At 43.2% G+C, this 12484-nt stretch overlaps 1 protein-coding gene across 6 annotated transcripts in view; it reads left to right on the forward strand.

The window, feature by feature from the left end:
• Positions 1–12484, forward strand: part of PTPN11 (protein tyrosine phosphatase non-receptor type 11) — a 115240-nt gene that overhangs the window by 94326 nt on the left and 8430 nt on the right. For all 6 annotated transcript variants that reach the window (XM_033956336.1, XM_033956338.1, XM_033956340.1 and 3 more), the window contains one exon: positions 3315–3427. In XM_033956336.1, the coding sequence (XP_033812227.1) occupies positions 3315–3427 (113 nt within the window). The remainder of the gene's footprint in view (positions 1–3314; positions 3428–12484) is intronic.

Here is a 12484-nt window from a genome sequence, read left to right on the forward strand (position 1 = left end):
GTCCTTCGTGCTTATGTTCAGTGGACCCAAGAGTTCCATCAGTTGGATTGTCTTTGTCCTTTTAGCAGGTCCTTGTAAGAGGGACGGCGCTTCCAAGGCTACAGTTGTGCGTTGGTTCAAGAAGGTTATCACTTTGGCATACCTTCTTCAGAAGAAGCCTGTTTCGGATTTTCTCAAAGATCATTCCACTTAGGGGCAAGCAGCTTCTTGGGCTGAGTCTTCTCTTGTGCCTCTGGTAGATATCTGTAACTCTGCGGTTTGGTCTTCTCTCCATTCCTTTGTTCGCCACTACTGGGTGGACATTCAGGCGCGTTGGGACGCGGTGTTCGGTGAGAGTGTTCTTATGGCGGCTCTTTGGGGGGGGTCCTACCAATGAATGGGTACTGCTTTGGTACGTCCCATCCATTCTGTGCCAGTCTGGAGGGATGCTAAAGAAGGAGATATTAGGTTCTTACCTGCAAATTTTCTTTCTTTTAGTCCCTCCAGAATGGCACAGTCCCTGCCCTGTCATTTTTATTTAGTGTCTTTTCATGAAGAGTATGGTTTTTTCTGATGTATTTTTTTGTCTGAGGAGTTCCATAATAGCAGTGGCGTTTGGTTCGTCTGGCTTAGCTGGCAAGCTGTAGGGACGTTTTTGAAGATTCTTGTTCTATCAGTATCCAACAATGTTTTTCCAGTCCAATCTGGACAATTCCTTGATACTCATTCTCCTTTTGAGAGTGAAGTTGGTGTTTTACAGTTCTTAGTTGGTTCCTGCTTGGCTATTTGTCAGACTGATTGTAGATGGGACTGCTACAGTCATAGTAACATAGTAGATGATGGCAGATAAAACTTGAATGGTCCATCCAGTCTGCCCAACCTGATTCAATTTAAATTTTTTTTATTTTTTCTTCTTAGCTATTTCTGAGCAAGAATCAAAAGCTCTACCCAGTACTGTACTTGGGTTCCTACTGCCGAAATCTCCGTCAAAACCTACTCCAGCCCATCTACACCCTCCCAGCCATTGAAGCCCTCCCCAGCCCATCCTCCACCAAATGGCCATAAACAGACACAGACCGTGCAAGTCTGCCCAGTACTGGTCAAAATTCAATGTCTCGGTCTCCACATGCTGGCATTGGAGCGTAAACCCATCTATTCAGTGCCAGTCCGGAGGGACTAAAAGAAAGAAAATTAGCTGGTAAGAACCTAATTTCTACTTTTTATCAGTTTTTTGTTTTTTGAGTTTTTTTTTTTCATTTTTCAGCTGGGGTGAAGATTGTGTGTTTGTCACCAGCTGGGTAATCCATTTTCTTTTTTTTAATGTGTTACAACATGCTTTTAACATTGATTATTTGCACATTTTTATTATATCATTTAAAGTCAAACCTTGTGAATGTTTTGCAAGACGAGCAAAACACTTGAGCAAATCGTGCCTCGCAAACCGAGCGTTGACTCGACTTGCGAGCATCCCCCCAAGAAACCGGCATGGCCTCCCCTCGGCCTTGATCCGCCTCCCCCCCCCCCGAGAACCAGCATTGCCCCTCCCCCCCCCCCCGAGAACTGGCATCGCCCGCCCTCACAAACCCTTACTCCAATCTGGCACCGGCAAGCAGCACCAACCCGCAAGACGTGCCGGTGCCTGAAGATCCTGCCTCTTGCCGCTGGGCTGGGCCTTGAGCATCTGCACATGCTCAAGGCCTTCTGGCTCCCACTCTCCCTGAGAATCTCAGAGAGAGCAGAAGCCAAAAGGCCTTGAGTATGCGCAGATGCTCAAGGCCCAGGCAAGAGGCAAGATCTCCAGGCCCCAGCACGTCTTGCGGGTTGGTGCTGCGTGCCGGTGCCAGATCGGGGTAAGGGTTTGCGAGGGCGGGTGATGCCGGTTCTCGGAGGGGGAGGGTGTGGAAGCGCGCCAGTGGCCTTGGGGGTGGGGTCATTTGGGGATGGGGTGGGGTGGAAGCAAGCAGCGCCAATGGCCTTGTGGCGGGGAAAGGGGGAAGAACCAATCAAGTGAGTTTCCCTTACTTCCTATGAGGAAAACTCGCATTGATATATGAGCACTTTGGTTTACGAGCATACTTCTGGAACAAATTATGCTTGCAAACCAAGGTTCCACTTTATTTTGGTTTTAATTTTCAATTTTTGATTCAGTAATTAACATACACTGAAATTTGGCAGCCAAAATTTAATGATAAGAAATGGAAGGTCATACATTTGGCTGCAAAAACCTGAAGGAATGGTACAGTTTAGGGGGTGAAGAACTTAAGTGCACGACAAAAGAGTGGGACTTGGGTGTGATTGTATGTGATGATCTTAAGGTGGCCAAACTGGTTGAAAAGGTGACGGCGAAAGCTAGAAAGATGCTGGGTACATTGGAAGAGGTATGGCCAGTAGGAAAAAGGATGTATTGATGCCCCTGAATAAGATTGGTGAGACCTCATTTAGAATATCGTGTCCAATTCTGGAGACTGTACCTTCAAAAAGATATAAAAAGGATGGAGTCAGTCTATAGGTAGGCTATTAAAATGGTGTATGGTTTTTGTCATAAGGCGTATGGGACAGACTTAAAGATCTCAATTAAGGTGGGTGAGGGAAGAAATGTTAGAGACATGATAGAGACATTTAAACATCTATGTGGCGTAAATTCGCATGAGTCGAGTCTCTTTCATTTGAAAGGAAGCTCTGGAATGAGAGGGCATAGGATGAAGTTAAGAGGTGATAGGTTCAGGAAGAATCTAAGGAAATACTTTTTTACAGAAAGGGTGGTAGATGCGTGGAACAGTCTCCCGGAAGAGATGGTGGAGACAGAGACTGTGTCTGAATTCAAAAGGGCCTGGGATAGGCATGTGGGATCTCTCGGAGAGAAAGAGATGATGGTTACTGCGGATGGGCAGACTAGATGGGCCATTTGGCCTGTATCTGCCATCATGTTTCTAATGTGTAGCATTATGTTTGATTTTATTGTGTTTGCTATTTTAGTTGTATTGCCCTTGACAAATCAACCTCTGATGAAATGAGACCACAATGGGTGTTTTATTCAGATACTCCCAGAATAAAGATGCTTGCTTCTTCATATAGCCCACTTTGTTTTTTTAACTTCTACATTAGGTTTATTAGACCTTGATGTTTTCTCACTCCTGTTTTTTTATTTTTTCTCAGGGAGTTTCAGTATTTTTCTCTTTTCATTTTGAGCCAGTGGTGAATATATTTATATCCTAGGTCCTTCAGAAAAGTGCAACATTTTTTAAATCTTTAATTGAATTTTATTAAATGATTATTTTAAATGTATCTTTCTAAATGTTTATAGTCTCTTTTTAAAATTTTCTTTGGATTTTCAGAAAAGCAAGAGAAAAGGGCATGAATACACCAATATTAAATATTCTTTATCAGACCAGATAGCTGGGGATCAGAGTCCCCTTCCACCATGTACTCCAACCCCAACCTGTTCAGAGTAAGTGGGCTTGACAATAATTCTGTATTACTATTTTTATAATACTTGTGTGACATTACATACATCTGTATTACATCAGTTAGAGTAGATTAGCATCATAGTACAGGTAGATCTGTGGAAGTATAAATAGGATGTCTGGTGTCTACTGTCACAGATGCAGTGGGTGCTGTGCAGATTACTTCACTGTGTCCTGAGAAGGGTAATTTGTGTTGTGTAAAGCAAATTAGTAATTTAGAAAAGTTGGCTTTTATTTTTGCTGTGAGTTTAGGTTGTAGCTTGTATGCTTTCATGGTACAGGAGGCTTTGGGACTCGGGACAGTTTTCTTTAATTGTACAAAGCTCCTTGATATTTCCTTCTTCGGTAGTTTGACTATGGGTTGCCAGTGGGTATTGGGGAATGGGATTTTCCATTTTATTGGACAATTAGGGGTGGGAATTGGCTTTGGGTGGGAGGGAAATGACCCTTCCATTGTATTAAAGCAAGGGGGGATCTGGGGAAGGTAAGGAAGTTGATCCTAAGGGGTATATGTTTTTTGGGTTCATAGACAACCCCGCGAAAGACAAAGGCGCGCGCCGACAACTGAGCGCAAGACGGAGGCATGCGCCGAAGAAAATTACAGTTTTTTAGTGGCTCCGACGGGGGGTTTTGTTGGGGAGCCCCCCAGTTTACTTAATAGAGATCGCGCCGGCGTTGTGGGGGGTTTTGGGGGGTTGTAACCCTCCACATTTTACTGTAAACTTAACTTTTTCCCTAAAAACAGGGAAAAAGTGAAGTTTTCAGTAAAATGTGGGGGGTTACAACCCCCCCCACACCCCCCACAACGCCCCCACAACGCGGCGCGATCTCTATTAAGTAAAGTGGGGGGGTTCCCCCCCCTCGTTGGAGCCGTAAAAACAGTAATTTTCTGCGGCGCGCGCCTCCGCGCTGCGCTCAATTGTCTGCGCGCGCCTTTGTCCCGGCGCACTTTTGACCTGACACCGTTTTTTGCAAAGGTGTCAGGTGGGGGGAGTGAAGAGCTGCTTTTTACATCACTTTCAGTTGCTGCTAGGAAAAAGATGCTAAAATGGCATCTCTTGAGGTGTTAACTTTCCATGAGTAATGCAGCGTGTGAAGTTTACCGCAAACAACTTTGTTAGTTTTCATCATAATGAGCTGCTTTGCACAGGTCAAACTATTTTTGTGTTAAACTTCATTGTCATTGCACGGTATCTTCAAATATCATGCATTATGGGCATAATACATCTTACTAAATAGACCCCTTAGACTAGGGATGGGCAATCTGTTTACGCAGAGGGCCCCATGAACAACAGTACTATCCCTAGGAAGCAGCACGCACAAAATCCATATATGTCTTTCTGCGTGAGCATGACTGGCAGGGGTAATTTACATAAACTTTAATTGTCAGCATTTTATGCGAATGTGAAAACCCCACCCCTGAGAATTCCCCTACAAATGTGCTATATAATTCACTGCAATATAAACTGTTATTAATCTATCAGAGCATCAACAGTCGCCAAGATATTTGATTAATTGTGTTTCACCTTATGTCCCCGTTCAAAAGTTACGTTCTGCTGGACACTGCGACCTTATTTATTCCAACGAGGAAAGAACTAAGATGGGAAGCAACTAGAGCAGGTGTTTTCTCGTGTGTAGGCCCTGTAGATTGGAATAAACTTCTGGCTTATATAAGGCAACAAGGGGATTTGTGTACTTTTTTTAAAAAATTGCTGAAACGGCATTTATTTTGTAAAAGGAGACATGAATGTTATGGTCCAGGTATAATGTGTATTCCTGTTTTAATTTTATATGTGTTTGTTTTATTTATTATGTATGTGATTTTGTAATCCAAGCGGACTATAAATAAAAAACTATAAACTCTAAAAATTATAAACTGCCAACAAAACTCAGATGTGATGACCAAATGAACATGGTCTCTTACCCTATTCTTCTGTTATGAAGCGTTAATAAGATCTCTTTCCTGCCCCACAATCCATGTGCCTCACAGTTCCTCTCTTTCTTCCTGACCTCAACAGTCCATGTGCCACCATTCCCTTCGCTAGCTCCCCTCCTCTCCTGATCCCATTATTACCCCTTTTCCCTCATCTCTCCTCACTTAAAAACCTTGCAAGCAGACCTTCCCTCTCCATTCTGGTCCTACATGACCAAAGAAAAGTACCTGTATCAACTCAGCTGCATTTCTCTCTACCTCCTCCCCTGATCCCAGCATTGGCCCTTATATCTCTCTCCCTCACTGTAAAACTCGCAAGCAGATCTCTCTTCTCCATGCAGGATCTGCATGACTGAAGAAAGGTTCCTTCAGTACAGAGGACTTTTGGTGCCACGTATGTGACGGCTTGGGCTGGTCATGCCCCCACTGGTGCATAAACATCATAAAAGATGCATCAGAGGGGGTGGGACCTTCATGCCTATGGCACCAAATCTCCTCCTCACTGAAGTTAATCTTTGATTATGGGCCGAGACAGAACATGTTCTCAAGCCTTGTGGTGAGTGAGGGAGAGAAAGATGGACAATGTTTGGATTGGGGAGGAGGGGAGATAGAGGATTGCAGCTGGGTTGAGACAGATATTTTTCTTTGGTCCTCTGTAGCGTAAAAGAGAGAGATGCTTGCAGGCCACATAAAGTTTGGACTGCAGTTTGCCCACTTCTGTCTTAGACTGTAATCCCTCCTGGGTATAGGGAAATTCTTGCTGTACCTAAAAATTCATATCGTGCTACCAGTAAAAAGCATAAGCTAAATCCTAATAAAATCTGAGTATATTTTAACTTACTTTCATTTCATTTTGAAATCTGGCTTAGTTATTTGTTTCCAATTTTTTCTGCACATTCTTTTTTTCATGGAAAATAATGCAGACATCTCCAGGACCATCACCTCTTAAGGCAGCTAAAAGTACATATATTTTAGAACTGTGGTTTTCAACCCACAGCTATCTGGCCAGTTGAGTTTTCAGGATCTCCACAATGAATATGCATAGAAAATAGAAACATGATGGCAGATAAAGGCCAAATGGCCATCCAGTCTGCCCATCCGCAGTAACCATTATATCTACCTCTGTCTAAGAGATGCCACGTGCCTATCCCAGGTTTTCTTGACATCAGACACAGTCTCTGTCTTCACCACCTCTACCGAGAGACTGTTCCACGCATCTACCACCCTTTCTGTAAAAAAAATATTTCCTTAGATTACTCCTGAGCCTATCACCTCTTAACTTCATCCTATGTCCTCTCATTCCAGAGCTTCCTTTCAAATGAAAGAGAATCGACTCATGTGCATTTACGCCACATCTCTATCATATCTCCCCTCTCCCGCCTTTCCTCCAAAGTATACAGATTGAGATCTTTAAGTCTGTACCCATATGCCTTATGACAAAGACCACGCACCATTTTAGTAGCCTTCCTCCGGACCGATTCCATCGTTTTTATATCTTTTTGAAGGTGCGGCATCCAGAATCGTACACAATATTCTAAATGAGGTCTCACTAGTCTTATACAGGGGCATCAATGTCTCATTTTTCCTATTGGCCATACCTCTCCCTATGTACCCTAGCATCCTTCTAGCTTTCGCCGACACCTTTTCAACCTGTTTGGCCATCTTAAGATTATCACATACATTCACACCCAAGTCTCACTCTTCTGTCGTGCACATAAGTTCTTCAGCCCCTAAACTGTACCGTTCCCTTGGTTTTTTGCAGCCCAAATGCATGACCTTGCATTTCTTGGCATTAAATTTTAGCTGCCAAATTTCAGACCATTCTTCAATCTTCATCAGGTCAGTCTTCTTGTTATTTACACCATCCTGAGGCACACCACTGGTAACATCCCTTTCCTCAGAGCGATCTCCATTGATCACTCCCTCTGTTGCCTTCAATTCAACCAGTTCTTGACCCAGCCTGTCACTTTGGGACCCATACCGAGGGCACTCAGTTTATTTATTAGACGTCTGTGTGGAACACGGTCAGAGGCTTTGCTAAAATCTAAATACACCACATCTAGCGGACTCCCTCTATCCAATTCTCTGGTTACCCAGTCAAAGAAATTGATCAGATTTGTCTGACAAGACCTACCTCTAGTGAATCCATGTTGGCTCCGGTCCTGTAATCCACAGGATTCCAGAAACTTTGCCATTCTCTATTTTAAAAGTGTTTCCATTAGTTTACTTACCAGCCTGTAATTCTCTACATTTGTTTACCAAGAAGGCAGTGTATTTAAATCTCTCTCTTGTATGTCTGTTGTAAATTAGAGAATGACACGGGGAAAAATTCTGTCCCCGTCCCTGGATCACCATCCTCTTCACCACCCCGTCCCCACCGTCCCCTTCACCGCCCCGTCCCCGTCTCTGCCTTCCCCTTCACCGCCCCGTCACCGTCTCCACTGTCCCTTTCACAGCCCCGCCCCCGTCTTCAGCGTCTTCTCCTCTCCATCCCCCACCCCCAGCACCCTTCACGCGGTCCAGCAGCTCCCTCCCACAAGCCAGCTGTGCATTTCTTTTCCTCCCTCCCTCTTACCTTCTCTTGTGGCGAAACTGGCAATTTGTATAAGGCTATGCGCTGTATTCCCTTACCTTTTCTTGTTGAAATCGGCGATTTCTATAAGGCTATGAGCTGTATTACAGCCGAAGCCTTGAAGTCACGTCAGGTTGCCTGCTAGAAAAGTCTCCTCCGATGCAACCGGAAACAGGAAGTTGCGTCAGAGGAGATTTTTTCAGCAGGCAACACGACGCAACTTCAAGGCTCCGGCTGTAATACAGCTGTAATACCTTATAGAAATCGCCGGTTTCAACAAGAAAAGGTAAGGGAAAAGGAGGGAGGGAGGGAGATGCATGGCCGGCGGGAGAGAGGGAGCTGCCGGATCGAACGCTCATTTACCGCGTGAGCTAACCATTCACCGCTCCATGGGGCGGTGAATGGCCTTGTCCCCGATCTCGCGGTGACCTTTTTTTTTTGTAAATATCCTGAAAGCCTGACTGACCAGGTGGTCCCTGAGGACTGGGTTACTAAATGTTTGCATAGTGTTTTAGAACACTATGCAAATATTTAACAATATTGAGAGAGGAAAATTGTCGGAGCAGTCAGTTTACATGTGGAAATTGCTTTATAGCTGCATAAATGTTCTTTTGAAAATCTCTGTCTTCATTTGAAATGATTTTCCAAGCATTTGTGGTACATTTGAATCTCTTCAGACACTAAAGAGGAACTATGAAGTATCTAAAATGTAAATCTTTTCTTCTTTTTTCCCCTTCCCTGTGTGCTGTACTGGTTCTGTACACCGATTTCTGCAGTGACACGCATTGCAGGTGAAACTGCAAGCTTCCTTAAAGCAATCTTTCCAATACTTCACTGTGAGTGATGAAGAGAACATTTTCTCTTCATTCCTTTGCGAATCCCATGACTTTAAATCCTGTTCAATACTATGCAACAGCCTGTGTTGCAAATTTTCTTTTCTTCTTTGTGCATTGGAATCTGAATATTCTGTCCTACTTTGAATACAGAAGATGTGCATCTTTTTACGATGATCTATCATACTATGGGGCTTAGTTTCAAAAAAGAAAATGTCCAAAAAGTGGCATAAAGGGGCAGATGGATGTTTTTCTTGCCAAATTTTTCAATTCGCTATTTTCAAAATGTATTTTGTAGACTGATTGCTGTAGTGGTGGTCTGCAGTGTGTCTGAATCTGAAGGGGGGTATGGTTTGGATGGGCTTATAATTTGGACATTTTTCTGCAATAATCAAACATTTAAGAAAACAGCCAGGGCACAATTTGATGTTTGGGACTAGACCTGTTTTAACAACGAATAAGGTGCCAAAACTAACCAGATGACTCCACTGCTCCCCCTAAAGACCACTTTGTTCGATAAGTTTATTACTTGGTGAGTTTTATTATTGAAATTCTATTTTACAAATATTTTTATTTTTTTACTGTATTATTGTATTTCGCTGATTGTCCAGCTCTTTAGTGTAAACCGCCTAGAACTTTTGGTTATGATGGTATAAAAAAATTAAGTTGTTATTATTATTACCTGCCTGTATGATAGTTTCAGATGTTATGACCAGTCCTAGTAGAGCAGCAAGTAGGTTCCTAGAGCAGCTTAGTGGATAGTGCAATGAACTTCACATGCTAAGGAAAGTCAGACCCTATTTTCACCAAAAACACTTCACAGTCCTAGTACAATCCATCATCCTCTCCAGATTGGATTATTGCAATTCTATCTACCTCAGCCTAACCAAGAAAAGCCTCCACAGACTTCAGCGGATTCAGAACGCCGCAGCTAAGCTTGTTTTCGTGAAAAGCAAATTTGATCACGTCTCACCACTCCTGTCTAAGCTCCATTGGCTCCCAGTAATCCCCAGGATCCACTTCAAATGTGCGTGTCTGGCCTACAAGATCCTACATGGCATCCTTCCTGCCGTTATCCCTCTATCCTGGAACTCCCCAACCCCTACTTCCTCCAGATCCTCCCAAATTTTTAAACTATCCTTCCCTTCCATAAAAGGTATTTCCCATGTAGGCAAACTTGGGTCATCCCTCCCCTTTAGAATCACTGAGATCTGGAATAACCTCACCTCCCCTCTCCGAACCTCAAGCTCCCTCCAACTCTTCCGCAAACACCTAAAAACCTGGCTATTCTCAAAACTGTAACACTTCCCCCCTCTTAGGCCTCTCACCTTCCCCCTTTACACCTAACTCTTTAATCTCTCCACTGTAGTTCCTCTCTCATCTTTCTTCCTGTAAACCGTGCCGAGCTCTGCATTCGTGGAGATGGTGCGGTATATAAACCCAAGGTTTAGTTTAGTTTAGAACTATAGAGATTAGAATCCTAGTCCATTTCCCAAGCTAGCAACTACACTTATGGTGGATTATATGAGCCTTTGAAAACCCAGATCCCACTGTACCTACATTTAGATGAAACCTGCAGGGCTAATGGCTATTGGTGTGGTGTACAGGTGGGTCCAGTAGGTTTTGGGTGGGTTTTGCAGGGCTCACCATACACTATAAGGGGGGGTACCTGAACCTTTTTATGGGAAGTTCACTGCAGTGCCCATTGGGTCCCCCACTGTTCTGCTGGGATGTCTGTGTGGCCAGTCTAAAAATGCTGGCATCTCCTACATCCTAATGGCTTGTTTTGTATGGTTTATCTTGTTTTGTATGGTATTGTTATGTATGGCTATTCTTTTGGATATGTGTTTTTGTAATGGCTCAGAAAGATAGGACACAGTGAAGACAAGCACATCTGAGAAATGGCTATTTTTGAAACAAAAAAATTGTTTTTCTGTTTCAAAAATGGTCATGTTCAATACAGGATTTTTGTGTGTTCCACAAAATGTCCAAACTTGGATTTGGATGTTATATTGAAAATGCCCCTCTATACTTCTTTTGTTGACTAATTTTTTTCAGTTCAAACGTTTTATTGAGTTTATAATAAAGCAAAAAAGCATACTAATTTAAGATTTTAGTGAGCAATTTTCAAAGGGATTCCTGTTCAAAATGTCATTAGAAAATTGCTTTTCCAAGTTTATTATTTCTGATATACCGGCTATCAAAAAAAGTATCTAGACAGTTTACAATCAATAAAAAGTGATTCAAACAGAAAGACAGTATAAGCAATTAAAATTTACAAAAAAAAGCAATTAAAATTTATATGTATATAAAAAAAGAAGGGATTATAAGACCAAGGGGGACTAACATGACAAGAAGGAAGGAACAAGAGGTAGTATAAAATATATCTAGATACAAAAAAAAAAAAAAAAAGATAAAATAATGGAAGGGGGAGAAAGGAGACATTTGGGAGTTAAAATGGCAGAGGTGAAGCAGGCTTGGGGAAAATCATGTGACTTGCAATGTACCATATATTCTTGAATATAAACTAGGTAACTTTTTTTTTTCCCCTCCCAAAAAATGGTGAAAAAAGATTGACTTGTGTATAAACCAAGGGTTTATATTCAAATATAGGTATTGGTGGTCTGATGGTGAGCTGGGACAGGAGCAATCCTACCTGGTCCTGCCCCTTAAGGCTCTGCACCCCTCCCTGACCCATTGCAGATCTCCCCCAAGCCTTTCTTGAGCCCTGGTGCTCCAGCGATGAGCTGGGACAGGAGCGACCCCTCCCATGCCTTGTCCCGGCTAGGTGTGCACCCCCCTGCCCTCTCCTTGACCCATTGCAGGCCTCCCTTGGACCTTCCTTAATTTCCTGGTAGTCCAGCAGTGAACCAAGATAGGAGTGACCCCTCCTGTGTCCTTTCCAGGCTGGCTCCACACCTCCCCTTCCACACCTGAAAAGGCCTATATTGCACATCCTGATGATCTAGCAGTGAACCAGGGAAGGAGCAATCCTCATATGCGCCTGTCCTGTGCAGAGCCACTAAAGGAAATGGCTGCCTCGAATTCCCGCAGCAATCTTACAAGACTGCGGAAGCTCACTAGATTGCATCAGGAACTCATTGCAACCATTTCCTTTATGGTTCTGCATGGGGCAGGGGCATAGGAGGATTGCTCCTTCTCTGGTTCACTGCTGGGCCACCAGGTTGTGCAAGGTAGGCCTTTTCAGGTGTGGGAGGGAGGTGAGGTGGTGTGAAGCTGGCCGGGACAGGACATAGGAGGGGTCGGCCTGTTCTGGCTTACCACTGGACCACCAGGGCTTGAGGTCTGCAATGAGGGCAGGGGGGTGCAAAGCTGGATAACTTGAATATAAACAGAGACCCCCCCATTTTGGGGCCATTATTTTGGCCCCAAAATCTTGGTTTATATTCGAGTATACAGTATAAAATAAATGTTTAAAACAAAAAAAAAAGATTCCCATTGGTAATAGGATTTTCAAAAAGACACTTTTCAGATAGTTTCTCAGTTTTTCTTTGAATATGAGCTTTCAGGTCCCCCATGCTTCTGTTTCCATGATCTTTATTTATATACCGCCAATACCTCATGGAAGTTCACAGCGATTTTCATAAAAATAAATGAGTTAATACAACATTATAAACTGGTTAGCAGATAGTTATATCTTTTTAAGGACAAATTCTTCAAACAAATCGGTCTTTAGCTCTTT

This window comes from Geotrypetes seraphini, chromosome 8, assembly GCF_902459505.1.
Source record: "Geotrypetes seraphini chromosome 8, aGeoSer1.1, whole genome shotgun sequence".
In the NCBI taxonomy this organism is placed as follows: domain Eukaryota; kingdom Metazoa; phylum Chordata; class Amphibia; order Gymnophiona; family Dermophiidae; genus Geotrypetes; species Geotrypetes seraphini.